General features: G+C 48.6%; 2 protein-coding genes across 2 annotated transcripts in view; one reads left to right on the top strand and one right to left on the bottom strand.

The window, feature by feature from the left end:
- The window catches only part of Prkcsh (protein kinase C substrate 80K-H), a 283,668-nt gene that overhangs the window by 240,300 nt on the left and 15,386 nt on the right, over positions 1-27,982 (bottom strand). The window lies entirely within an intron of this gene.
- Elavl3 (ELAV like RNA binding protein 3) lies at positions 52-27,501 on the top strand. Its single transcript, XM_051196878.1, has 7 exons — positions 52-239; positions 14,183-14,402; positions 14,629-14,732; positions 20,959-21,112; positions 21,223-21,448; positions 22,873-22,911; positions 27,098-27,501. Exons 1-7 carry the CDS (start codon positions 231-233, stop codon positions 27,447-27,449), a joined length of 1,104 nt encoding a protein of 367 aa, XP_051052835.1. The 5' UTR covers positions 52-230; the 3' UTR covers positions 27,450-27,501.

The following is a 27,982-nucleotide window of genomic DNA, read 5'->3' as shown; positions in this document are numbered from 1 at the left end:
CGCGCCGGCTCCCTCCATCCATCTACCGCCGGGGACCCGGCCGTCGGCATCCCCAGGCTCGGATCCGTTCCCGGCCCTCGAGGGCGCCGCCGCCTCCATCCCCGCCTCTGCAGCGTCCGCAGCGGCTGACGCCCGGGCGGGACCCCGGCGTGAGCACCCGGCGCCCCCCCAGGAGTGCACGACCCCCGGAGCCGCCCTCGATACGGACCGCGCCTGCCGGGCACACAAGAATGGTCACTGTAGGTACTCCCTTGTCGCTGGGAGACGAACATGGGAGGGAGGGGCTGGGTCTGGCTCCACGGAGACGCGGTGGGGGGGTAGGACCAGGCCTAGCTAGGCCGGGGGGGGGGGGGTAGGACCGCGCCTCAGGCCTGAGAGTGGGTAGAGCCGCATCCGTAGTTCTGGGGAGCATAGCCTTGTCTGAGAGGACCGGCGAGCCCAGCTGTGTGCGGGGTTCCCTCGACTATCCCGGGGTCGGGATGGCCCCTCTCTGGAAGGCTGTGGGGGAGGGGCCGCGGCGGCGGAGGATGTTTCCAGCATCCCAGGCCCAGACTCGCAGGCCGCCCAGGGGGACGCGGGCCGGATGGCCTTCTGTTGGTCCGGGCAGAGGCCACACGGCATTCTCCGAGAGCTTATTTTTAGGAGGGGGGGGGATGGAGAGGCGGGGTGCCATCGGATCGTACTACCCCCGGCCGCGCCCGAGAGGCGGGCATCTTCGTCCTCGAGTTCCGTCGACCTTGCGGCAAGCGGGGAGGGGAGAGGAGGGGCGCCCCGAGGCCTCGCTACTACCGCCGTGGTCCCTTTGTCTCTCCGCCCTTCTTCGCGGGCCGCAGCCTCGCGCGGGGCCTCGGGGCTGGGGGGGGGGTTGAGGGGGACTTCCTTTTCCCCAGCCGCTGTCTCTAGGTGAGGGGGTGAGGGGATGCAGCAGCATCCCATCGGGCCTGCTGCACGCGCCCCCTCCCCCGGGCCAGGGCTCCGGGCCTCGGGGTGACCTTGAACGCGCCCGCAACTCCGCCGCTCGGCCGGCGCGCGGTCGCTTTCAGCAGCCTCAGAGCTGGTCAGCTCCCGAACTCACGGCCCCGCCCGGCGTGCCACGCCCTGTCGTGTCACGCCCATCCAGGCCCCGCCCCGAGGCCCCCAGGACCTGGCCTGGAGCGAGCCCTCGGACCTTCACCCGGCAACCCGGGCGTGTCCCGGGGCGGGGCTGGCCAGTGCTCACCGCACCCTGGCTCCACCCCCGCCTCCCTGAGCGACTAGCTCCCCGCGCCGCCGCGCGTCCTTTGTCTGGTCCCCGCGCCCAGCCTACCTTTTCTACTCTTCAGAGATCTCCCCCTGTGTGTCCCCCGGCTTCTTTTTACGAGTCGTGGCTAGTACAGTGGGGGTCGGGAAGCTCAGTAGTCTATCCTGGGCTTCCTCTCTCTTGGGCCCCGGGACAAGCCTACCTGGCTCTAAGAAAGGACTACCTCCTTCCCGACGCCTTCCCAAGACTGGCTCATCGTGCTGTGTGACCTCAGGCTGGTTCTTTACCATCTCTGGGCCTCAAGGTGTTTATTCAGGTCTGAGAACAGGAGTGTGGCCTTCTGGGGACTCTCGGAACCCTTGTAATAGTATAGCACCCCCCTAGACTTCCCCTCCTCTGTTGTTCTGCTTGAAAAGAATGTGCAAAAGAGAAGAGGGTGTGGTCAGAGGTTACAGCAGGGTCTGGAGCCCCTTAAAGTCCTGGAATTCCCGTGGGTGGTGGTGGTAGGGGACCCTAATAGAAGGAAGTGAGGAGGATGGAAACAGTGAGGGCCCCTAGCAGAAGTAGAAGGAAAAGGGCTCAGAAACAGGAGGCTCAGTCTGCACCACGTGGTGGCCTGACTTGCCTTGCATAGATAGCCACTCAATGCCCTATTGTCACCAGTACCCAGGCATCTGTCCCTGTGACTGGAGCCCAGAGGCCCCACTGGAGGCCAAGGGGGTCTGAGGAGCAAGTGGCTTTAGGTGTGTTTTTGACAAATCCTTACCTCAGCTGTGTGTGGAGGGGGCAGTGGAAAAGAGAAGGGGGGGGGGCTTCATCTCATCAGTCCTGGGCCAGTCCTCAAGGTCCTTCTGATGCTAAGGTGCCACTAACCCAGGCTGCACATTTACTGCAGGACAGAACCAGTGTGGCTTCTGCCAATCCGATCCCCATTATCAGCTTAGGCGGCTCAGTAGTCTCAGCTGTGAAAGGAACACCAGGTCCTACCCAGCTAAGCTCAAGCGGAGAGGACAGAGAAGCGGTGAGATGAGCAGGCTAGCAGCAAATTCTGCAGAGCTACCACACCCTAGAACTCCCCAGTGTGATGGGAGGGCAGCTGGGGTCAGTAAGTCAGGGGTCAGTTGCTGACGTGAAGCTGGGCATGGAGCTGGCAATATGGCTCAGTGGGTGCTTGTTACCATCTGTGCCAACCTAGGTTTCGTCCCTAAGACACACATGGTAGACGGAAAGAACCAGTGCCCAGAAGTTGTCCTCTGACCTCCACACAGGTGCAGTGGCACACAGGAACACACACATACACACACACACATAAGCACACACACACACACACACACACACAGACCTATCTAAGAATAATCGCCACTTTTCTGTATAGTGCTGGGACTCTAAAAACATGTAGTTGGGCATGGTGGCACAGGCTCTTTAATCCCAGCACTTGGGAGGCAGAAGCCAGCCTGGTTTGCATAGTGAGTTCCAGGACAGCTAAGGCTACATAATGTCTCAAAAGAAACAAAAGCAAAATCCAGACTCCACAAAAACTAGAATGTAAGGTTAAAGACATGGCATGCCCAGCATGTGCAATGTTTTATGTTCCAATGTAATACTTGGAACAGTAAGCATTCAGCATTGCTTTGCTTTTTCTGATGTTTGGTTGTCTTTTTATTCACTTTTGTTTTTAAGACAGGTTTGATTCTGCATCAAATTTCAGGGTCTTGGGAATCACAGATGTGGGCTACCACACTGTCTCAATTTGCTATTTTTGTTTTGTTTTTTATGTTATTTGTTTGTTTTTATAATGCTGGGGCTTGAACATGCTAAGCAAGTGGTCACATAGAGCTACACACAGTGGCTGTTATTATTATTGGCCTCTTCATTCTTTGGTCCTAGATTTGAATTTTTGTTACACTTTTAACTTTGTCTATATGTGTGAGGAGGTCAGAGGACAACTTGCAGGATTTGTTCCTGTGCTTCCGCCACGCGGGGATCAAGCTCAAGTCTGCAGTCGTGGAGCAGGCATCTGTATGAGTCTGTTCTGCCTCTTCACCTGGTGCAATCCCTCTTTCACCAAGACTAGGTTTTCTCACGAGTCCTGTGGAGAAAAGGCCTTTATTAAGTTCTATGTTGGGAGAATTTCTGCAAGTTTCTCTTGAAAAAGCTGGGGATAAGGCTCGGTGGCAGGGTGCCTATCTAGTATGAATGAGGTCCAACTTCAATTCCAGTGCTAAAAAGACAAAACAAATGGACAGGATAGCAGAGTCTCAAAACACAGGCTATTAATATTAGGGAGCCTGAACCAGGTGTGATGGGACACACCTTTAATCCCAGCACATGGGAGGCAGAGGCAGGTTGATCTCTGTGAGTTTGAGGTCAGCCTGATCTACAGAGTGAGTTCCAGGACAGGCTCCAAAGCTACACAGAGAAACCCTGCCTCGAAAACCCAAAAAACAAAAAAGGAAGGAAGGCGTTAAGGAACTTGAATGTAGATCTTGTAGTGTTCACCTCTGACAGTTGTGTCATAGGACAAACATTACTAATAAGTTAATAAGTCCAGGATAATCAATACAGGGTGTGTTCCTTTAGAGCCTGGATGTGGCTTTGGAGCACTCTGAGCAGATGACTGTAGGCAGCCACTCTCAGCTGATTGGAGGTCAGCACTGACCCCTCTCTAAGACACCCTTTCCCTCACCCTGTTGTACTCAAGATGCCCAGGGCCTTTCCCGTGTGAGGCAAGCACCCTGCCACTGAACTACACCCAGCCTGTGTCCATCTTTCTAGAAGATTGAAAGGCTACTGGGCCTGATGGTGCACAACTGCCTCCCCAGCTCCAGGGGAGGTGATGGAAGACCTTTTCAGCCAAGAATTCAGGGGCCACCCTGAGGGTATAGTGTGTGGCTCTGATGGGAGAATGCTTCTTGGCATGCAACAAAGCCTGGAATGGATTCCCAGCTCCACTCAAACCAGGCAAACATGCCTGCATATCCAGCTTGTGGAGGGCAGAGGCTCAGAAGTTCAAGGTGAGGGACCAGAATGACATTCAACAAGTAAAGGCATTTGCCTCAAGTCAGCCAGCCTGAGTTCAATACCTGGGGCCCCCAACGCAAAAGGAAAGAACCAGTTCTTAAAAGTTGTGTGTGTTGCAAATAACTGCTGAGGCAGGGGCATGGACCTTACAAATCTACTTCTGCTTCTCACTGCTAAGCCCATAGCAGACTTTACCTGGGGCTTTAGATTATTCCTCTGGCTGCTGCACTGCAACCTGAGATTTAGCCGAGCAGAAATTTTAGGTAGCATATCTGAGAATACACAGCTGGGCACTGTGAGGTGTCCCAGTTATGTGGTTTGCAGAGATCAGTGACTCCCTCACCCACCACTTTTAAAGTACTTACTTTATTAGTGTGTATGTGTGTGTGTGTGAATGTGATTTGCACACATTGCTGCAGCAAATGTTCGTGAAGGTAGGAGGGCAGCTTTCTGGGATATGTCCTCTCCTTTCACCTTTACGTGAACGCCTGGGTTAAAGTCTGGCCCTAAGACTGGCATGAATGCCTTTACACCTCACCATCTCCATCAAACATTTGATTTTTAAGGCTTATTTATACTGTGTGTGTGTAGACTATATACATGTTTGTGTATATACTTGGTGCTTGGTAGGAGTCTAGAGGCTAGAAGAAGCTAGTGGATACACTGAAACTAGAGATAGTTGTGAGCTGTTATGTGGCCTTTCCAGCCCTTCAGCCATGCAGCCATTTTTATGCTATCTGATATGGGCTTTATTTTTGGAGACAAGGTTTCACTTCGTAGTATTTACTATCTTGGAATTTGGCATGTAGATCAGGCTAGCCTCAAGCTCACATAAACTCACCTGCTTCTGCCTGCCTAGTTCTGGAATTAAGGGTGTGTGCCACCATGCTCAGAATATATATAATATATATTCATGTATATATATATGTGTGTGTGTATTATGTATGTATATGTATTTTGTGAGGTGGTAGAGCTTTGCTATGTCTACCATACTGACTTTAAGTCCCTGTGTATCCTGGACTAACCTCAAACTTCTCATATTACTGCCTCAGCCTCTCAAGTACTAGGATTGTATGTGTGAGCCACTATTCATACCTTGAGCAAATTTATTTTATTTCTATTTTTGTTTATTTATGGAGAGGGAATGTTTGCATGCACCCACTCATGCCTGCCGTGGTGCATGGTACATGTGTGGAGGTCAGAGGACAGCACAAAGCAGTTGGTTCTTCCTCCATGTGGGTCCCAGGGAAGGAACTCAAGTTTTCAGCCTCCGTGAAAAGTGCCCTTACCTCCAAATAAAAAGTAATCCCTAGTTTCCTCTAACTGACCACACTGAGTGTGAGCCTCTGGCCAACAGGCATATATGCCGCCAGGGGGCTGGGTCCCTATGCTGACCTGCATGTCCATCCAAAAACAGGCTACCATCTTACAGAACCCTAGGGTTTGCTGCTCTAAGGTGTCTTGTTGGTCCTCTGATATAGGTTTTCTTGTTTTGTTTTTTAGACAGGGTTTCACTACATAGTTTTGGCTGGCCTAGAACTCACTTGTAGACCAGGCTGACCTCAAATTCACAGAGATCTGCCTGCCTTTGCCTCGTGAATGCTGGGACTAAAGGTGTGTGCCACTAATGCCCAGATGATTTCATTTTTGAGGCAGGCTCTTTTTTAATCCAGGCTGGCCTTGAACTGGTTTTTGCAGCTGAGGGTGACCTTGAACTTCTGCTTCTCCTGTCTCCATCTCCCTGGTGTTTCTATAAGAGGCGTGTGCCACCATCCTCTACTCTCTGTGGTTTTTGATGCACAGCTCACTCTAACCCAGGCTGGCCTTGAACTGTAGTGGTGATCTTCTTACCTAGCTTCCTCAGTACAAGGCTACAGGAATTATAAGCATAAACCCATACACTAGGATATTATTACAAAAATCCTCCTCCTTTGTTTTCAGTCCTAGATACTGAACTCACTGCCCCATGTGCTGGACAAGCACTGTGCTCTGAACTATACCCCCAGTCAAGCTTTGGTAATTTTTAAACACACACATTCTCTCTCATTTATTTTTTATATCTATTTATTATGGGTGTGCATTAGTGTGAGTATGAAAAGGTCAGAAGACAATTTCCAGGAGTTGGTTCACTCCTATCTTGTGGGCCCTGGGGATTGAACTCAGATTGGCTTGGCAGCAAGCACCTTTCTTTACCTGCAGAGCCATCTTGCAGCCTCCTTTCTTGCCACCACTGCACAAAAGAGCTAGAGGCAATGCTGGTTACTTCACCTTCCTATGTGCACGGCGGACACTACCAATAGATCCCAGCACCCTTGCCAGCTGAACTGAGCCCTGGATTCTCACACACACACACACACACACACACACACACACACACGAGAGAGAGAGAGAGAGAGAGAGAGAGAGAGAGTGCCCTCCCTTCAGAGAATTACCAACTGCTTTGGTTTTTTCCTCTTTCTACTTGTGTGGGTGTTTTGCATAACGTGAGTTCAGTACCTAGAGACCTCAAGGTGTCAGATCCCCAGAACTGGAAGTACAGATGATACTGAGATACCATGTGGGTGCTGGGAATCAAACCCGGGTGCTGTGGAAGAGCAGCCAGTGCTCTTAACTGCTGAGCCATCTCTAGCCCCAACCGTAGTGACTGTATCTCTTCAGTGGAGAGAGGCCTGCATTTGAGGCCTAGTGCCAACACTGATGTGCTGTGTGACTCAGCAAGTTCCTTATGGTCTCTGAGCTTTAGCTATCTATCCTAGCACAATTACCTTCCATCTTCCAAGTGTGTAAATTTGCAGCCGGTGGGATGGCCACAAGGAGCTTACAAGCTGCTCAACATAAAATCACATTTAAAACAGGAAGTTTTGCTTGACATGCTGGCACACACCATTAATCCCAGCACTCAGGAGGCAGAGGCAGGCCGATCTCTGAGTTCAAGGGCATCCTGGTCAACATTTTCAATCCTGCCTCCAAATAAATATGAGATTTGTGGGGGAGGCACATTTTGTTAAAGATTATGTGATTTTTCAGGGTGAACTTTGTAGCTGGAAACATCATGTTCCAGTGTCAAAAGCTTGGACACCGATTAAGTACAAGCTGCTGAATTATGCTCTTGAACATAAATATAAGAATTGCTGAGTGGATTGGGAGCTAAGGATACAGCACTTGCCTGGCAGAGTAAGGCCCTGGGTTCAATTCCCAGATCCCAATGAACAGGGAAAAAAAAAAAAAAAATCAGCAAACTAAATTAAGCAATGCAAACAAATGCAATTAAAATATGCATGGCCAGGCTGGTGAAATGGCTCAGTGGGTGTCTGCAGCCAAGCCTGACAACCTGAGTTCAATCCCTAGGGCCCACATGGTATAAAGTCAGAACCAGTTCCACAAGTTGTCCTCTGGATGTCACATAAGTTATGGTCATACACCCACACATACATACAAACAAGTAAATAACATTAAAAATCAATACATAAAATATAGTTAAAAGAATGTTTGAGATAGGGTCTTGCTACTCCCTAAGTAGACCATGCTGGCCTAGAACTCACAAAGATCCATTTGCCTCTGCCTCCCGAGTTCTGGGATTAAACATTTGCAACACCATACTCAGTCCAAAATTTAATAAAATACATGTTTAAAAGTGTGCATAGCCAGGTTTGTTTTGCCTAGGATCCATGGTTTGATACTGGAAAATCAAGTAACATCTGCCATAGCAAATGTATTCAATATAAAAGTCATTAATTAAGCTGGGCATGGTGGTACAGGGTTAGTCACAGCACTAGGGGGACTGAAGCAGGAAGGCCACAAGTTCAAGCCAGTGGGACTCAGGAGACGGAGGCATCAAGGAGTTCAAGGTCATCCTCTGCTGTATAGTGGGCTCTGGGTCAGTCTGGGCTACATGAAAGCCTGTCACAAGCTCAGAAAAAATCCAGGTCCACATGGTACATCCCTTTTTTTGATTTGGTTGGTTGATTTGATTTTGTTTTTTTGAGACAGGGTTTCTCCGTGTAACCCTGACTATCCTGGAACTCTGCAAATCAGGCTGGCCTCGAATTCAGGGATCTGTTTGCCTCTGCTCCTCAAATACTGGGGTTAAAGACACACCATACCCAGCTTGTCAAATACCTTTAATCCCACTGCTTGGAGGCAGAAGCAGATGGATGTCTGTGAGTTTGAGGCCATCCTGGTCTACACAGAGTTCCAGGCTGATCACTGATCAGGGATATACAGTGAGATCCTGTCTGGAAAAGAGGGAGACAGAGAAAGACAGATACACAGAGAGATGCAAAGAGAGATGGGGAATCGAGGGGTAAGAAGTGAAAAGCACTTGCTGCTCTTGCAGAGGACCCGAGTTCCCAGCACCCATGTCTCACACCTATCTCCAGCTCCAGGAGATCAGCCTCTGACCTCTGCTGACATCTGTATGCACATAACCACCACAGACACATAATTAAAAAAATAAAAATAAATCTATATAGTCCCATGCCATCTAGGGCTACATAGAAAAGCATTGTCTCAAAAAGCCATCTTCCCCCACCCCTGCTTTACTTTACTTTAATAGATACAGAAAACATTTCAATAAAATTCAACATTTTCTTTAGAGACCTGATGGGACAGGCATCAGAACATAGTTATGATCCCAGCTACTTGGGAGACTTGGAACTTTGCAAGTTTGAGCACACCTGGACAGCTTAACAAGACCTATCTTAAAAGGTGGGGTAAGGTTTTGGGGCACTGCTCAGTTGGTAGGGGGCTTGCCTGGTGTACACAAAGCACCAAATTCCATCCACAGCACCACATGTATAAACCAGTGTGGTGATGCCTGCCCAAAGTCCCAGCTCTCAGATCTTCATGGACTTCCAGGTCATCCTGTGGCTCAAAAAGAAAATAAAACAGCCAAAGAAATAATACAGTGTGGTGTACTTGTCTGGCATGTGTGAGAACTCGGGTTCAAGCCCTGCTTGAAAGGTTAAAATCTGAATCAAAATCTGCTTTTCTTTTTTTTTAAATTTTTAACTGTTGGAGATCAAACTGACAGCCTTGCTCACATTAGACAAGCACTCTACTCCTGAGTTACAGCTCCAAAGAACATATTCTGGGTTTTTCTTTCTTTGTTTAATGTTTACTACTGTGTGTGAGGAGAGGTCATAGGACATCTTTTAGAACTAGATTCCCTCCTTCCGATGTGGGATCTGGTGATCAAACACAGGCTGTCAGGTTCCTGAGACAAATGCCCTTACCCACTGAGACATCTTGCTGGCCCATTTTCTTTTTATCCTTGTCTTTCTTTCCCTTTTTTTTAAAAGGTGAGATCGCATGCTTGGCCTTGAACTCTCTTTTAGGGAAGGGTTATCCTGAACCTTTAGCCTCTGCCTCTCATGAGCTTTTGGGATTGTGTCTACCACACCCACATCCAACTCCCATACAAAATAATCTTAACTGGGTAAAGTCATGTTTGGAATTTATTTATTGTATGTGCAAGCATGAGTGTACCACATTGCAAGTGTGGAGACGGTAAGAAGGCAAATTGCAGGAATGGGCTCTCTCTTTCTACCATGTGAGCCCTGGGGGACTGAGGCTGGGCTGTCAGGGTTGGTGCTGAGTACCCCTGTCTGCTGAGCTATCTTGTCAGCCCTAGGAGAATAGTGTCTGTAGCTAAGATGGTTATGGAACTGTGAAATGTTTGAAGCATTAATTATTTGGGGCTTTTAAGAACATGTATGTAGCTGGCCGGTGGTGGCTCACACCTTTAATCCCATCAGGCAGATCTCTGTGAGTCGGAAGCCAGCCTGGTCTGCAGAGCTAGTTCCAGGACAGCTAGGGCTGTTACACAGAGAAACCCTTTCTCAAAAAACCAAAAACCAAAAAAAAAGAAAAAAAAAAAAAAGAAAAAAAACCAAAAACCTGTGTGTGCTGTGTGCTGTGTGCTGTGTGTGTGTGTGTGTGTGTGTGTGTGTGTGTGTGTGTGTGTATGTGCCTGTGTGAGTTTAGGGCACTCAAATGTGCAGGAGCCATAGACACCGAAAGACAGTGCCAATTTCTTGCAACTGGAGTTTCAAAAGGCTGTGAGGTGCCTTCTGGGTGCTGGGATTTTAATCTGGGTTTTAATAGAGCGGCCACTGCCCTAGCCACTGAGCTGCCTCTCCAGCTCCCTGGTTTTGGCTTTTTGATATGAGGTCTGTGTAGCTCAAATTGATCTTGAATTCATGGGTCCTCCTGCCTCAGTCTCCTAGGTGTTGGAATTACATGTATATATGTGCTATCCTGCCCAGCTTTCTCCTGTTTTACTTTGGGAGCCAGAGTCTAAATATGTAGCCCTGGCATTCAGAATGACACTGAACTTACAGAGATCCACCTGCCTCTGCCTTCCCATCCTGCATAGCTTTTTTGGTTTTAAGCATTTCTTTATTACCAAGAATAAGAACCCTCACAATGATCTCCCAGCCTCCACAAAAAAGTGACAGATACAGTCTAGAAATTAAGAAATAAAAATGGGTCTGGAGAGATAGCTCAGTAGTTAAAGAGCACTGGCTTGTCTTCCAGAGGACCTGAGTTCAATTCCCAGTACCATATGGCAGCTCACAACTGTCTGTAACTCCAGGATCCAATATTCTCACATAGACATACACACAGGCAAAACACCAATGCAAATAGAATAAAAAATAAATTAGTTTTTAAAAAAAGAAATAAAAATGTCATTCTTTGGTGATGTTTTATGTTTAAAAAAGAAGAAAAGAAATTCAAACCAAAATAACTCACACAGAAATTATGGGAGTAAATAGTAGGGAAAATATTTAGGAAGAAAAAAATATTAACACACTTGAGATGGGGGTTACTTCTGTAGGGAAAAAAAATAAATCACATTGGGGAAGGGCTTGATTGTGGATTTAAAGCTACTGAAATTGTTATATTTCCAGTCTTTGTTTTTGTTTGATTTTGGTTTCTTTTTCTTCTCTCTATCTTTGAAATAGGGTCTCACTGTCTAGCTCTGCCTAACCTAGAAGTTAAATGTAGACCAGGCTAGTCTCTCAAGGTCTGGGCTTAGAAGTGTGTACCATTGGCCACTACGAGGATAACGGTTACTTTTCTTTTTGTGAAGACAAGTGTTCCTTTATTATTCTGAAAATTCCCAGATTGATTTTAGTAACTGCCTGCTTTCTCTTGCTGTGACAAAATACTCAACACTGAATGTTTATAAAGAAAAAGTGGGACTAGAGAGATGACTCAGTGGTTAAGAGCACCGAATGCTCTTCCAGAGGACCTGGGTTCACATGGCAGCTCACTGCTGTCTTTAACTCCAGTTTCAGACACCCTCATACAGATGAACATGCAGGTAAACTCCAAGGCACATAAAATAAAAACAAAGAATTAAAAAAAAAAAAAAAAAAAAAAAAAAAAAGAGGGCCAGGTGGTGGTAGTAGTGGTACATACTTTTAATTCCAGCACTTGGGAGGTAGAGGCAGGAGGATCTCTCTGAGTTCAAGGCCAGTCTGGTCTACAGAGCGAGCTCCAGGACAGGCTCCAAAGCTACAGAGAAACCCTGTTTCAGAAAAGAAAAGGAGAGAAAGAAAGAGAGAAAAGAGAAGAGGAGAGAAAAGAAAAGAAAAAAGAGAGACCAGGCTGTGAACTGGTTCTGTAGGTAAAGGAGCTTGCTGCCAAGCCTGACCCACCTGAGCTTGACCCCTGGCTCCCATGTGTTGAAGGAGAGAACAGACTCTCCCAAGTTGTCTTCTGACCTCTAGGTGTGTGCCGTGGCACTCATGCACTTTGCATGCATACACATACACACTAAAAAAATAGAATGTCAAAACTTGAACTTTAGAAAGTGGTCTGAGGGTGTTTTGCTTTTGTTGGGGCCTCACTGTGCAGCCAGGCTGACCGCTAAGCTGACATAATCCTCCTGCCTCAACCTCCCTGGTGCCAGGATTACGAGAATGTGTTACCATGTCAGGCTACAGAAGAGATGTCCTTAGCTTTGCTTTGGGGTTAGAAGTCCCAAAGCAGGTGGCCCCATCTGGTCCTCCTCTGGGAGGACCTTTGGTTGGGCCACGCTGTGTCAGAGAAGTGGAAACAGAGGATACCACCATGCCATCCTTGGTGGCATGTGCTGGCTCCCTCCCTATTCTGAAGGGTAGGAATGTAAAGAAAGAAGTAACTGTTGCCTTCAAAGAGGTGGGGAAACATGGATGGTATCTCTCTCTGCACAAAGGGGTTGGGGTGGCTCAGTAAGACACTCTCCGCCCCCAGGCCTGCGTTCACTTAGCACTCTTCCCTAAAACAATCTAGTCTCTGTGTCTCTATTTATTGAAGATGCTACTTTATTTATGTCTATGTGTGTGAATATGTGAGTTCCAGTGCCTCTGGAAGCCAGAAGAGGGCTTCAGGTCCCCTGAAGCTGGAGTTACAGGTGGTTGTGAGGCACCTGGCAGACTGGTCCTCTGCAAGAAATCAGACTCTTAACTGCTGAGCATCATCCACTCCCAAACAACCCACTCTGGAGAAAAGCAGCCAGGGTCCCTGGAGAATATCAATCCCTTCCAAGGGAAATGCTCCTCACAATGACCTAATTTCTTCCCACTAGGCCAAACTTCTTGCAAGTTCTACCACTCCTCCACCCCCACCACACCAGACCCTAGGCCTGAGTACACACCTCTGTGGACACTCCAGCCTACCATGCTTGTTTAGGGGACTAGGGTCATGCCCCCTGCCCTTATACAGTATTTTGACTTGGTTTTAAGACAGAGTCCGGGGTGTAGTGGCATATCCCTATAATCCCAGCACCTAGAAGGTACAGTAGAGGCAGGAAAATTAGGAGTTCAAAGCTGACCTTGGCTGCATAGCAAGTTTTGACCAGACCAATCTGGGTTACATGAAACTCTGTCAAAAAGGGGTGGGGGGCAAGGTCTCACTGTTTAGTCAAGGCCTCTTAAGGACTGGTATTATACACAGGTAAAATACTTAGCCACAGAAAGCATCTATTTTATTTTATTTATTTCACTTTTCCAAGACAGGGTTTCTGTGTAGCCATGGCTGTCCTAGACTTTGCTCTGCAGACCAGAATAGCCTGGAACTCAGAGATCTGCCTGCCTCTGTCTCCCAAGTGCTGGAATTAAAGGCATGTGTCACCACCACCCAGTTTGTTGTTTTTAATTACATTTTAAAAATTTGTTTTGTGTGAATGCATGTCGTGGTTCACTTGTGGAGGTGATAAGACAGCTTTCTGTAATCAGTTTTGTCCTTCCACCTTTACTGGGTTCTGGAGACAGAGTCTCTGGTCTTTAGGCTTCTGTGACACCTTTACCTGCTGTGCTGTCTGCTGAGCCCCATAAATAATTAAAATAAAAGAAGATAGCCGGGCATTGGTGGCACTCGGGAGGCAGAGGCAGGCCTGGTCTACAGCGAGTTCCAGGACAGGCTCCTAAGCCACAGAGAAACCCTGTCTCGAAAAACAACCAAAGAGGAAGAATCAGCCGCGCACAGCTGTCATCCTAGCAGACACTGGTGGATCTCTGAGGTCAAGGCCAGCACGGTCTACATAGTAAGCACTATCTCAACAAAGAAAGGGTGTATACTCAGGCTGGGCTGCATAGTGAGTTCAAGGTCAGCCTAGTTATATAGCCAGACATCTCCAGATCAAAGAGACCAACAAATAGCTAATCCCAGCACTCAGGAGGCAGAAGCAGGGGGAATCTCTGTGAGTTCTGGGCTAACCTGGCCCACAGAGCAAATTCAGGACAGGATAGCAGGGCTACATAGAATGACCCTGTCTCAGGGGGGAAAAAAAAAGAAAGAAAAAGAAAAGACCAACATGCAAACCCCAACGAAAACTAAGTCCGTATCATATTAGATGTGACTAATTCATTCCCCAAAGCCCTCTTTCCAGTGAAGGGAACTGGGCGGTGAGCGGGTACGACCTGTTTTTTCCAGCAGATACTGGGGGCCATGGAGTCTCAGGTTGGGGGGGGGCCGGCCGGCCCGGCCCTGCCCAACGGGCCACTCCTTGGGACAAATGGAGCCACTGATGACAGCAAAACCAACCTCATCGTCAACTACCTACCCCAGAACATGACACAGGATGAGTTCAAGAGTCTCTTCGGCAGCATTGGAGACATCGAATCCTGCAAGTTGGTTCGGGATAAGATCACAGGTGTGGTTCTTTCTATGTGTGGCCTTGGGTGGCAAGCAGGGAGGAAGTAGCCTTGGAAAAACAAGTGTGACCTGGGCAGGGTACCTCAGGATGGATGCAGCCAAGTGGCTCTCTGGGGAACGCATTATCATGGGAAGGATAAATCAGAGTGGGAAGCTGGAGTATGGCAAGGTGTGTTGGGGACACTGTACAGACTAGGGAAGTCACTCTTATGGTCCTCCCACAGGGCAGAGCCTGGGCTATGGGTTTGTGAACTATTCTGACCCCAACGATGCAGACAAAGCCATCAACACCCTCAATGGCCTCAAATTGCAGACAAAGACCATCAAGGTGAGTGCCCCACCTGAGTGACACCTGCCCCTCACTGCCATCATTCCTTCTTCCTTACTGGTCACCTGGTTTTATTTCTCTGACCCATTCATCCATTAGTATGAGACATTACTGTGTTTTTATTTTACTACTCTGTATAGCAACACGTGTGTTGCTACATGTGTGGAAACTACAGCAAACGTGTGAGAATTGGTTTTCTCCTTTCACGTGTTAGTCAGCCTTAGCTCCAACTGTCTCTGACAGCTGAGCTATTCCCCATGACTGGAGACATACTACCCACCGTAAGTCCCAATGTTCTTTGGAAGACTTAGGGAATCTGCCAGGCCCAGGAGGTAGGACGGAGTGACCAGGACCCCATGGGCAGACCCCCTCCCTGCCTTTGTCCTGGAAAAGGGAGTGGAGCCCATCTGCCATCTGGAATCTAATTAGGGGCTGGGGAGGGGGGAGAGATGAGGCAGCCCCTCCCCCACATTTGTGCATTACCCCTCCCCCATGGCCTCCCTTCTCAGCAGCTGCAGCTGGGACCATGTGAGCCCAAGTTCCCTTGGGAAGAATCACCATGGAAACCCCCTCTCTGAGTTGGCCTGGGGGTGTTTGGGCTCCTCCCTTCAAATCTGCTCCAGGACCCCTGGGGAGGCCAGGCTGAGGGTGCCCATCTGGCCCCCAGTTTATCATGGGAACAGAAGTATAGGAATCTTTTCCTCTCCCCAGTGTGGGGGAAGGAGGAAAATGGTACCACTGGATGAGTCTGTGTCTGTGGTCAGCTTGATACAGAAGCCCAGGGTCATGAGAGTAGACCCCATCCAGCGACTAAGTGAGTCTGCAGGTGTGTGCAAGGCAGTGGGTCATGACTCTGGCTGTAGGACACAGTGTCTGTGCAGGTGACTCTTGTGAGATGGGTCTGGGTAATTAAGGTTTGAGGTGTAGGGCTGAGAGTGTGGCTCAATGGTAGAGTGCTTACCAAACCAGAGTTCCATCTACAGCACAGATATGAACACATGAATGACTTGAGGGACAGAGCCTGGAGAGACAGCTCAGTTGTTTGTATTGCTTTGGATACCTAAATTTGATTCTCAGAACTCTAACAAACAAGCCAAGCATATAAAGCCAGGCATAGTGGCACATAACTTTAATTCCAGGACTCAGGAAGTAGAAGCAGGTAGATCTTTGTGAGTTGGGACAAGCCTGATCTATGTAGCAAGTTACAGGTCAACCAGAGCTATATATATTGGGACCCTGTCCAAAAAAAAAAAAAAAAAAAAAAAAAAAAAAAAAAAGAAGAAGAAGAAGGAAGGCACATTTGGTGACTTTTGCCTGTAACCCCAGTGCTGAAAGGTGAGTCAGGTACCCTATCTCAAAAGCAGACAGCTCCTAATGACTCTTAAGGTTGACCCCGGCCTACATGGGCACACATACTCATACACAAGATTTGAGGACTAGGGTTCAGTTTCTGAAAGGAGCATTTACCCAGCATGCACGGCCTGGGATGGCTCTCCAGCACCACAAACACTGGGCCTGGCGGCACAAGCCTGTGATCCCAGCATTCTAGACGTGGCAGCAAAAAGATTAGAAACTCAAGATCATCACTGGTTTCACAGCACAAGCAGCAGCAACAACAGACAAAATGACCATGAGTATGTAGAACCTGGTGTTAATGTGACATGTGCTTTGTGTCACCACAATTCCTGTGTGGCTTCCAGGGTATACTAGGGAACGTGTCTGGTGCAACAAGGTATTTGTGACTTAGAGTGGTTAGTGTGTATGTGTTTGTGGGCTGTGTTCTGGGGTTGGTGCATGATCAGCAAGTGATGGTTTTCTTACTGTAGTTCTGGAGGACCCAATAGTATGAGAACAGCAGTGACTTTGCAAGACACCCTCTAGCTACTTTTGTCCTGTGACTATGTTGTTCAGGCCTGAATGTTGCCCTGGCATATTTGGGCAAAAATGGTTTCAACTACTTGAATGCCCCAGGTCCCATCCGGGTGTGGGGTACATGAAAAGATGGCTGCATCACCAAGGCCCACCCCAGCATGAGTGACAGCTCACAAAGCTGGGAACCTGGAGCACATCCCCGAACTCTGGATCTCTGTGAGCAGTAGACCAGCCTGGGTACCCTGAGCGCTCCAGACCCCCTGAGGCTGTATAGTGAGACCCTTGTCCCATAAACAATAACAGCAACAACAAACAGTCAAAACCCTCACAGTCCCATGGTGGAGTTAAGAAACCTCAGCACTTGGCTGCAATTTTTATTGTGTGTGTGTGTGTGTGTGTGTGTGTGTGTGTGTGTGTAGAATGTTTTTTCAGACAGGCTCTCACTACATAGCTCCAAGTGGCCTGGAGACCAAACAGATCTGGAACTCACAAGAAGCCATACCTGCTTCCACCCCCACAGTGCTGGATGACAGAGGATGCACCACCACACCAGGGTTAGATGGAGAAAAGACAGAGGTGGTTTCCTGCTTGCCCCGGAGTGAAGCCCCAGTCCTAATTAATTACTTCTTTTTAAAAACTTCATTACATTTACTCATGTTTGTGTAAGCCAGAGGACGACTTTGAGAATCAGTTCTCTCTTTCTACCCTGTGAATTTGAGAGATCTAATTCAGGTCATCAGATTTGGTGGCAAGCACCTTTACCCTGTGACCCATCTCAACAGCCCCTAATTAATTATCCATAATGAAGTACTACAGCTCCACAGTGCATCTCCCCAAACAAATGCCAGACCTGAAACAATGGTCCCTATCTACCCCAGATTTAGAGGTTTGAATAGAAGCAACCAAAAACCGACCTCAGCAAAAGGGAGGGGGAGGGGTGCTCACCACCCTCCCACCACAGAGACTGGTCACTCCATTGACACGTGTGGGCGGGGCCTCTGAGCTGAGTCTCCAGGACATTGATAAAGACACAATGAGCTGCCCCCCCCTTCACAATACTCCTCAGTGTCTGTGCTGTGAATGTCTGAGTCCCAGACCTGTCAGCAGCTGCAGCGTTGATGACATGAGTCCTTATGACACAAATAGAATGACCTTACCAAAGTGTATGCAGCTCACAAGCCAGAGAAAAGCACCTTGAGATAGGGTGATGGCAGGGCCAGTGAGAGGAGCTTGCTTCCAAACCTGATTACTTGAGTTTGATCACTGAGATCAACATGGTACAAGGATAGAAGTGACATACACCAGATGCCCTGTCACACACACACACACACACACACACACACACACACACACACACACTTGAGCTGGGTAGATGGCTCACCGGGGGTGGAGAGGGTGGGGGAGTGGGGGAGTGCAGAGAACCAACCATCTTCCTAAGCAGGTAGGTCTCTGATCCCTGTACACATGTGCACACTCAAATGTAATTTAGAGATGTTTTCATTTTTTCCAGACTCAAAAGATGGCTCAGCAGTTAAGAGCATTGGTTGATCTGCCGGGAAACCAAGGTTCAATTCCCAGCATGCACAGAGCCCATCACAACTGTCTGTAACTCTAGTTCCAGGGAAGCCAGTGCTCTCTTCTGGCCACTGTGGGTACTGCATGTACACAGTGCAAAGCTGTACCTGCAGGTGAAACTATTTCAGCACCAGGCAGTGGTGGCGCACACCTTTAATCCCAGCACTGAGGAGGCAAAGCAGGTGCATCTCTGTGAGTTCCAGGGCAACTTGGTCTGTAGAGCTAGTTCCAGGACAGCCAGAGATGCATAGAGAAATCCTGTCTTGAAAAACCAATAAGAACATAATAAAAACCAATGATAATAATGCAAGACAAACCTTTTTATAAAAGTTAAAATTTTTAAGCTGGCTGTGGTGGTGCATACCTTTAATTCCAGTATTCGGAAGCAGAGGCTAGCAAATCTCTGAGTTTGATTGAGGTCAACCTGGTCTACAAAGTGAGTTCCAGGACAGCCATGGCTACGTAGTGAGACCCTGCCTCTAAAAAAAGCAGTGTTAAAAAGTTTGCACAGGGTCTCTATGTAGCCCTGGCTGTCCTGGCCTTAAACTCACAAGAGACATACCTGCTTCTCAAGTGCTGGGACTGAGACCTGGGCTACCATATTTGGTGACCTTTTTTATTTTTTTCTTAAAAGGAATTTAGCTTTAAGGCAGAGGAAGAAAGGAAGAAGCCACAGAGATCTCTGTGGGGGAAGAAATTGGCTTTGGTGTCCAATTTCTTTGGCTGCTTCATAGAATGGGGTTTGGATTCGGAAGCCATGGTGGTCAGTAGCAGCAGTCCTCAGAGCAGGAAGGAGTGTAGAGTTGAAGTCAGAAGTCAGAGATCATCACCATCCCTTCTTTAGTTTTTGTTTTAAATATTTTATTTATTTATTATGTATACAATGTTCTGCCTGCATGTACTCCTGCATGCCAGAAGAGGGCAACAGATCTCATCATAGATGGTTGTGAGCCACCATGTGATTGCTGGGAATTGAACTCGAGTAGTCATCAGTGCTCTTAACCTCTGAGCTATCTTTGTAGCCCTCTTCTTTAGTTTTAATTATATTTTAAATTTTATTTTACATGCGTATGGGTATATGACACACAGAGCTCCATTTTAACATTATTTTATATGCTTATGTATGTGAGACACACAGGTCAGAGAGTGAGCTGTTGGACGTGAGGGTGTGGAAGTCAGAGGATAACTTGCAGGGGTTGGCCCTCTCCTGCGAGCATGTAAAACCCGAGGACTGAACTTAAGTGGACCGATTTGGCGGCAAAGCACTTTTGCCTGCTGAGCCCTCCCATAGGCCCTGTGTTTTTATTTTATTATTTTTATTTTTTGCTTTTTAAAATTCACTTTTTTTTTACATTCCAATCTCAGTTCCTCCTCCCTCCTCTCCTCCAGCTCCCCCCACTTCCCCCACCTCACCACACCCCTATCTGCTCCATGGAGAGTGTAAAGCCTCCTCTAGAAAGTCTATTAAGTCTGACCCATCGTCTCATTAAGGCAGGACCAAGGCTCCTCTCCACCCCACACACTTCTGTGTCTAAGCTGAGCAAGGTATCTCTCCATATAGCTATTTTTAATACAAATGTAGAGTTGTAAAACTTTCATGCAATACATTCGTGCAATTTGGATTCTTTTAGTTTCAGTTTGCAAAGATTATAAATAAGCCTGCTATGGTTTTCAGGGGTGACAGTTCCTGACCACCTCACCTCCCCTACAGGCATAACCTTGTGTTTATAACTTTGTGGGCTCAGCTCTCATTCTGTACGTGCGTCTGGGGATATGGCTCGGGGTCTATGCAGGAAGGACATTTTCCAGCCCAACCAGGGCTGACCCCTTCTTTATTGGTTTGTTTTGGTTTATATGTTTCATTTGGTCTGAGACAAGGTATCAACTACACAGTCCTGGCTGTCCTGGAATTTATTCTGTAGACAAGGCCGGCCTGGAACTCACAGAGGTTCACCTGCCTCTGCTTCACTCCTGGCTCTCTCTACCAAACATCTTCTTTTCTTGAGACCCAGGACTGAGCATGGCCCATAAACTCAGACTGGGCTACCGGTGCCCCAGGGATTGCCCTGGAGCCCCTCTCCTAGCTGGGGTGACAAGAGTGCAACAGAACATTGAGCTTATTTTTAGATAAAAAGCATTATTAATTATTGTGTGCACATGTGGGGCGGGTACATACGTGCCACTACGTGGGTGTGGAGGTCAAAGGATGCTTTGGTGGATGTGGAGGTCGAAGGGTGCTTTGGGAGCAGGTCAAAGGATGCTTTGGTGGGTGTGGAGGTCGAAGGGTGCTTTGGGAGCCATTTTCTGCTTCTACCCTTGGCAAACTCAGGCTGCCATATTTTCACAGCAGGCACTTTAGCTGTGGAGCCATCACCATTGCCTGCCTGTTGTTTTTGTTTTCTTATGTGAGTGCTGGGAATCTAACTCAGATACTCAGTCTTGTGCAGCAAGCCCTTTACCAATGGAGCCATCTCCCTAACCTCTGCTTTGTTCTTTGAGACAGGGTAACGTTGTCCCAGGCCAGACCTGAACTTACTATATAGTAAAGGATGATTTAACTTCTGCTCCTCCCCACCTGCATCTGCCAGGTCCTGGGATGACAGTGTCCATGTGGTGCTGAGGATGGAACTCGAGTTTCTTGCCTGTTAGACAAGCACTCCACCTGCTGAACCCAGTCCTGGCCTTGGGCAGCTTGTTAAGTGAACTAGTAGGGTGTGGGGGGCATTTCTGAGCCTTGTCAGTTCCCAGGTGCCCTCACTGTCCTCTGATCCCCGCCCAGGTGTCCTATGCACGCCCCAGTTCTGCCTCTATTCGGGATGCTAACCTGTACGTCAGCGGCCTCCCCAAGACCATGAGCCAGAAGGAGATGGAACAGCTCTTCTCCCAGTACGGACGCATCATTACTTCCAGGATCCTGCTGGATCAGGCCACAGGTCAGAATGCCAGGAAGAGAGGGTGCTCTGGGCCAGGATGTCCCTGGACAGGGAAGGTCACAGGAGAAGGTACAGAGTACCTGAGACCAATGCCCTCACACTCCTGGCAGGTGTCTCTCGGGGTGTGGGATTCATCCGCTTTGACAAGAGGATCGAGGCAGAGGAGGCCATCAAGGGACTGAATGGACAGAAACCACTGGGTGCAGCAGAGCCAATCACGGTCAAATTCGCAAACAACCCAAGTCAGAAGACAGGACAGGCCCTGCTCACCCACCTGTACCAGTCCTCTGCCCGGCGCTACGCGGGTCCCCTGCATCATCAGACACAGCGCTTCCGGTGAGCCAGAGTCCCCAGACCCCCCCCCCAGGTCACATGACCCAAGCCCGAAGCTGCTCTCCCTGAGCCTGTTTTCTTCAGGGAGGGGATCCAGGGATACCTCACCAGTAGGAATATGAAAGGGCATGTGCCCAGTACACAGAGCAGGAGGTCATCGTATGTTGGCCACTGTTAACATCGAAATGAAGCCCAACTGTGGGTCTTTATGTCTCTCTGTGTCTGTGTCTGTCTGTGTATGTCTCTCTGTGTATGTCTCTCTGTCTCTCTCCTTGTGCTTGGTCATGATGTCTTTTGCTGGGATAAAGCACCATGACCAAAAACAATGTGAGGAGAAAGGGGTTTATTTTAACTTATAGCAAACAGTCCACATTGAGGGGAAGTTGGGGCAGGAACTTGGAGGCAGGAACTGAACCAGAGGCCATGGAGGAACCCTGCTTACTGGCTCGCTATCCATACCTTGCTCAGTCTGCTTTCTTACACGGTCCAGGCCCACCTCCAAAGAGGGGGCACTGCCCACAGTGTTCTGGACCCTCCCACACCAGTCAAGAAAATGACCCCTGCCCTTGCCATTGTGGTGGGAGTATTTTCACAATTGAAGTTCCTCTTCCTAGATCACCCTAGTTGTGTCAAATTGACAAAAAACGAAAAATCCTACCCCCACCCTGAAATGAGAAAACACCCTGAACACTACGGACCCTATTTCTCTCTGTATGTCTGTCTTATCTTTTCTCCCTTATCTTTCTGTCAGTCTCTCCTTATGTTCTCTTCTAGTCTTTTGGTCTGTGTCTCTTTATCTCCATATCTCTGTATCTCTTTCTGCAACTGTGTGTTTCTGTCTTTATCTTCTTGTCTCTCTTTTTCTGTCTTTCTCTCTTTTCTCTGTGTATCTCTGTCCCCCCTCCAGCACACACACACACGAGTCCAGCTGTGCCTCTGTTTCCTTGTGGATATTACCACAACCAAACATTTCTTCTCATTTATTGTGTGCTGGCCATGATCATATTCCCTGCACGGTAACTGGGTAGAACAGAGCTTGTACTGTGCCCTTTACTGAGATTTCTTCACCTGAGACAGAGAGTGAACAAACCCATAAGAAGGATCCTGGCAGATCCCAAGTGGGAGGTCAATGAGAGCTCCTGGTAGCTCTGGGGGCAGCTGTGTGAGCTGCCTATCCTCCTGTGGGCTCAGGAAATAAACCCTCCTTAAGCCAGAGATCTCAGCCCCTGTGTCCTCTGGGTCCTGGCAGGGCCCACAGAGGCATTGGGAGAACAGGACGAGAGCGCTCAGGCTGGAATGAGCAAGGTTCCGTGCCAGGCAGTGTCCAGCCGGGCTGGGAGCGGGCGGCTGTGGGGGTGGGGAGGACTGGCTGGCATATCACAGCGGGGGGTCACAGGCCGCTCTGACAGCTGCTTCTGCCTCCACAGGCTGGACAATCTGCTCAACATGGCCTATGGAGTCAAAAGGTAACAGTGCTCCTACCCCACTGTCCCTTCTCCACAGCCCCCTTACCTTGATGGCCTCCTTTAACCCCTGCATGTTCCATGTCCCTGGGACCATTGGGTAACCATCTCCTGGTGTGTCTAGGAGATAACAACCTCGAGACTAAGAGCAGAGCAGATGTCTAGAGAGTGGCTGCAGAAGGTGGAGCTGTCTGTGGCTTTCAGACATTTCTTTATGTCATCTCAACAAAAGTAGGGTGCAGTTGTGCCCCCCACATTAACCCTGAGAGTCACTAACAACAACTATTATTTTGTGTGCTAGGAATGGGATCCTGGGACTTCTGCATGCTAGGCTTGCACTGAGCCATGCCCCCAGACCCTCACTGGGGGATTCAAGGCTCTATAGCCAAGCCATTCCTGAGCCCCATACATCGGCCACCACTGTTGCTATAAACATTGAAATTGTCCTAGCTTCATTCACACCCCTGCTTTTGTGAAAGTCTTCATGTTTATTGTGTCACAAGCTGTTGGGAACATGTGGAATATCAAAAGCTGGGCTTGAAGCCAAGCATGGCCCGGGCAGACTTTGCTCTCCCTTGGACATGAATTGGAGACGGAACACAGTGCTTGGTACATAGTAAAAGGTGTCCACATATGAATACTGTCACTGATGTTCATGTCAGGGCAGTGCAGGGGCAGTATAAGGGTCCCACGATGGCGACCAGAAGAGGCCTAGAGGGAATTTGGCAGCAGAGATAGCGGGTGCACAGGTTTGGAGGAGGGAGGGAGCTGAGTCCCACAACATCAAGGTTAAGGGGTTCAGACTTTCAGAGTCTTTGCCTGAGGGTGAGGGAGGCAGTGGGAATGTGGCTTTCTATCCTTGAATTAATTTAGTCAACAAACAACCTACTAAGTGTTACCTGAGAGGTGAGGTATCCCAGAGAATGTCGTCAGAAACATGATGGTAACATGAAACATGGTTGTCCCATCAGGGATACATCCCAAGACTTCTTATGGATGCCTGACAACAGAGATTGGCATGGAAACCTCTTTATATCTTATTTACTTATTTATTTAATTTCTACTTATTTATCTGATTGTTTGTTTGTTTATGAGGCAGGGTTTCTCTGTGTAGCCTGGTGTCCTGGAGCTCTCTCTGTAGACCAGGCTGGCCTCAAACTCCAAGGGGATCCACTTGCCTCTGCCTCCTGAGTGCTGGGATTAAAGGTGTGTGCCACTGGCCCTGGTTTATTGTTATTATTATTATTATTAATTATTTTGTACTGGAGAGGAAGCTCACGGCCTTCTGAACGAGCACTGTCCCACTGAGTTACACGCCCAGCCTTCCTTATGTTTCTTGACATGTAGTGCAGGCGGATCAGCAACTCTGAGCTGAGCAGGTCCTTGACTCCTGTTCCTTTTGCCTCTCTCCCCCTAAACACGGGGTTGTAGGTATGTTCAGGGTATTTTCTTACTTTTTGTTTTGAGCTTGTGATTGTCTTGCCTAAGCATCCTAGGATGGCAAGGTGGCACCACCAAGCTGGCTTCTTCGTCATAATTTCACAGATAGATTTGTCCTTTCCGTAGATATTAGTGGCTTTACTAGTGACCTCAGCATATGATCCCCTCTTCCACTTGTGAAGAACTTTCACCTTTTCCCCTAAGAGAAACTTTTTACAAGTTTCTCTTAGGCATCTCTAAATCACCAGCATTAACCATTAACCAATTACAATAAGGTTGCTTAACACAGAAACTATGATTTTAGACAGTCAATCTGATAATAACACAGCTAAATAGATAATGGGAGGGTAGCACATACTGCATGGATACACTTGCCAAACAATGTGGCATTTCATCATGCTACTCAAAACAGTGTACAGCCTTTCCTTTTGTTCTCCTTATTTTTCCTTTTCTTATTTCTTCCACCTCCTCCCCTTCCCCCCCTCCCCTTTTCTTCTTCTAGATAGGGTCTTACTATGTAGCTGGCTGGTCTTGAATTCGCAGAAATCTCCCCATCTCTGCCTCCAGTGCTGGATTAAAGGCATGCACTACCACATAAGGGGTTTTGCTTCTTTTTTGTTTGGTTTGGGGTTTTATTTTAAGATGGTGTCTCATGTACCCCAGGCTGACTTCAAACGAGGTATAGATGACGATGATATTGAACTCCTCATCCTCCTGTTTCCACTGTCCTAGTGCTAGAATGGCATGCATAATCTGTCCACCATGCTTACCTTCCTGTGAAGTAGGGGCAGGGCCAAGGGCAGTTAGGGGCTGGGGAGATGGCTCAATGGGACATGTGCGGACCTAACTTCAGATCTCCAGCATTCATGTACAACCCGGGAGTGGTAGTGCACATCTGTAGCCCTGCAGATGGGGGCAGAGACAGGAGGGTCCAGGGGGTGGGGACACAGGGAAAGACAGAGACATAGATTGATTTAACAAGAGAGGCAGTCTTGAGACTGGAAGAGTGCTAAAGCTGGGACAGATCCAAGAGTTAAACTGTTTGTTTTGAGATAGGTTTTTGCTATGTGACCTCAGCCTTGTAAGAGCTAGGTTAGAGTCCTAAGCCACCTCTCCATATTCAGTGTGCAACTTAAAACTATGACTGTGGACCAGCAAGATGGCCCAGAGGGTAGAGGGGCTTGCCTGACCACCTGAGTTTGATCTCCAAAACCCACATAAAAGTGAGAGGAAATGAACCAACTCTGTAGACTTGTCCTCTGACATCCACATGTCATGGCATGTGCACCTCCCTTCCTACTATACAGACACAGAATAACAATTCAATAAAACATTAAAAATTCTTCAGCGTTGTCTACTTCCTGATCTTCATAACTCTGAAGGCAGATTCAGGAAGATCACAAGTTAGGGGCTGGGCTATGTGGTGAGACCCAGTCTCAAAAAGCCTAAACTTGGACTGGAGTGATGGCCCAGTGGTTAAGAGCACTTGTTGCAGAGGACCCAGGGTCAGTTTTAGCACCCACATTGTGGCTCACAGCCATCTGTAACTCCAGTTCCAAGACTTCTGATGCCCCCCACTGGCTTCTGTAGGCCACAGATGTGTGTGTTTCACATACATACAATGCAGGCAAGCACACATAAAAATGAAATCGAGCCTGGTCTACATAGTGAGTTCCAGGACAGCCAGAGCTACATAGAGAAGCCCTGCCTCAAAAAACAAAAATACACAAACAAATAAATCTAAAGAGTATTTTTTAAAAGTCAAAACAAGCAAAAAAAAAAAATCTGTGAATTGTCTATTTATGGAAATTTCCATTTAATATATTCAGACCAAAGGCAATTACAGGTCATTGAAACCAGAGAAAGAAAACCTTTGAGTCAGCAAGGTGCTGTTTGTGATTTGGATAAGACAGGTGAGGCCACTTTTAGTGTCAGAGGAGAGTGCTGGACCACTGTTCTCGTAGGACACCCTGCCTTGCTCTCTGCTCTTGTAGGGCTAGTTTCCATCCTCACAGAGTGAGTCAAAATGGAGTCAGAGGTGTCAGGGCAGGTTAGTACCAGGATGGGGTCAGACTTGGACTTAAAAAGAACTAGAGGGAGGAGCTGCAGTTCCGTTCAGGGTCAGCATGGAAGGGCAGAGTCAGTCTGTCTTCTCTGTCTCTGTCTGGCTGTCTCCTTCTCTGTCCTCTTTCTCATGCTCACACACACTCTCACACATGCATTCATACACACGCTGGAGCACACACATGCATGCTTGCCTAGCACGCACAAAGTCCTGGGTCCCATCCCAGCCTGCGTAAGCCAGGTGTGCAACACCAGCATTCGGGAGGCAGAAGTTCAAGATCCAAAGGCAAAAAGGAAGAAAAACAAAAGCAAGAACCTGCCCTTGGCTACACAGTGAGTTCAAAGCCAACTGGGCCACAAGAAAAGAAGTTGAGTGAGAAAGGTCCCTGCAGAAGGGTGAAGGTCAACAGGACTCAGGACCAGGTAGGGTCAAAGGTCATGAGATCAGGATAAAGATGGCACTTTGGGACAGGATCATAGGTGATATTTGGAGAGCTTTGGAGGTGAAGAAAGTTTCCTGGTCAGGGGCTGGTGTCTCAGTGAGGTCAGAGATAGGTAACCGGGTCATAGCTAGGTCAGGACCCTACAAAGGTCTTACATATAGCACACAGGATAGGGTTCTCCCAGTGGCGGAGTCGGAGGCATGCTGGGGATCAGGGCAGAGCCCGCGTGACCCCCAAAGTAGTCCCCTGTCACTCATCGCCAGGTTTTCCCCAATCGCCATCGATGGCATGAGTGGCCTGGCAGGTGTGGGCTTGTCCGGAGGCGCTGCAGGCGCTGGCTGGTGCATCTTCGTGTACAACCTGTCCCCGGAAGCAGATGAGAGCGTGCTGTGGCAGCTTTTCGGACCCTTTGGGGCAGTCACCAATGTCAAGGTCATCCGAGATTTCACCACCAACAAGTGCAAGGGCTTCGGCTTCGTCACCATGACCAACTACGATGAGGCAGCCATGGCCATTGCCAGCCTGAATGGCTATCGCCTGGGTGAGCGCGTGCTGCAGGTGTCCTTCAAGACCAGCAAGCAGCACAAAGCCTGAGCATTCACCGCCCTCCCTCCCCGGGCAGCAGAGAGAGAGGGAGAGAGAGAGAGGGAGACAGAGAGAGGGGGAGAGAGAGGGAGAGAGAGGGAGAGAGAGTGTGATTGCAAGATCAGGAAGACCCACACACCTGCAAAAACCACCACGGGGTGAGCATTGGGAGGGGCGGGGCCTGCAGGGATGGGGGAGGGACCCACCTTGCCCTCCCTGCTCTCCCTGCCAGCTAGGCTTGTTCACTCTCTCGCCTTGGTTTGGTTCACGGTGATGGCTTTTGTTTATTTTTTCGGCTAAAAACAAAAAGAAGAAAGCAGAGAGGAGACCCCCTCCCACCTCACCCTCACCACCCTGCATGGGTTGGCTCAGGGGACACAGCAGTGACCCCCCTAGGCCTCCCTTGACCAGGCCTGTCCTATACCGAGAGAAAGGGGAGGGAACAGGTTTAAAAATCCCCCAAACAGCAAAAAAACAAAACACCCATGAAAGAGGGGTGTGGGCCTCCCCATCCCCCTGCCCCAGACCCTGGGAAGAAAACA

The sequence above is a fragment of the Phodopus roborovskii genome, unplaced genomic scaffold, assembly GCF_943737965.1.
Source record: "Phodopus roborovskii unplaced genomic scaffold, PHOROB, whole genome shotgun sequence".
NCBI lineage: Eukaryota > Metazoa > Chordata > Mammalia > Rodentia > Cricetidae > Phodopus > Phodopus roborovskii.
This window is presented reverse-complemented; position numbering and strand designations above follow the sequence as displayed.

Coding starts and splice junctions, on each gene's coding strand:
- Elavl3 (XM_051196878.1), top strand. Junction 14,733..20,958: donor TGCAGACAAAGACCATCAAG/GTGAGTGCCCCA, acceptor ATCCCCGCCCAG/GTGTCCTATGCACGCCCCAG. Junction 21,449..22,872: donor CATCAGACACAGCGCTTCCG/GTGAGCCAGAGT, acceptor CTGCCTCCACAG/GCTGGACAATCTGCTCAACA.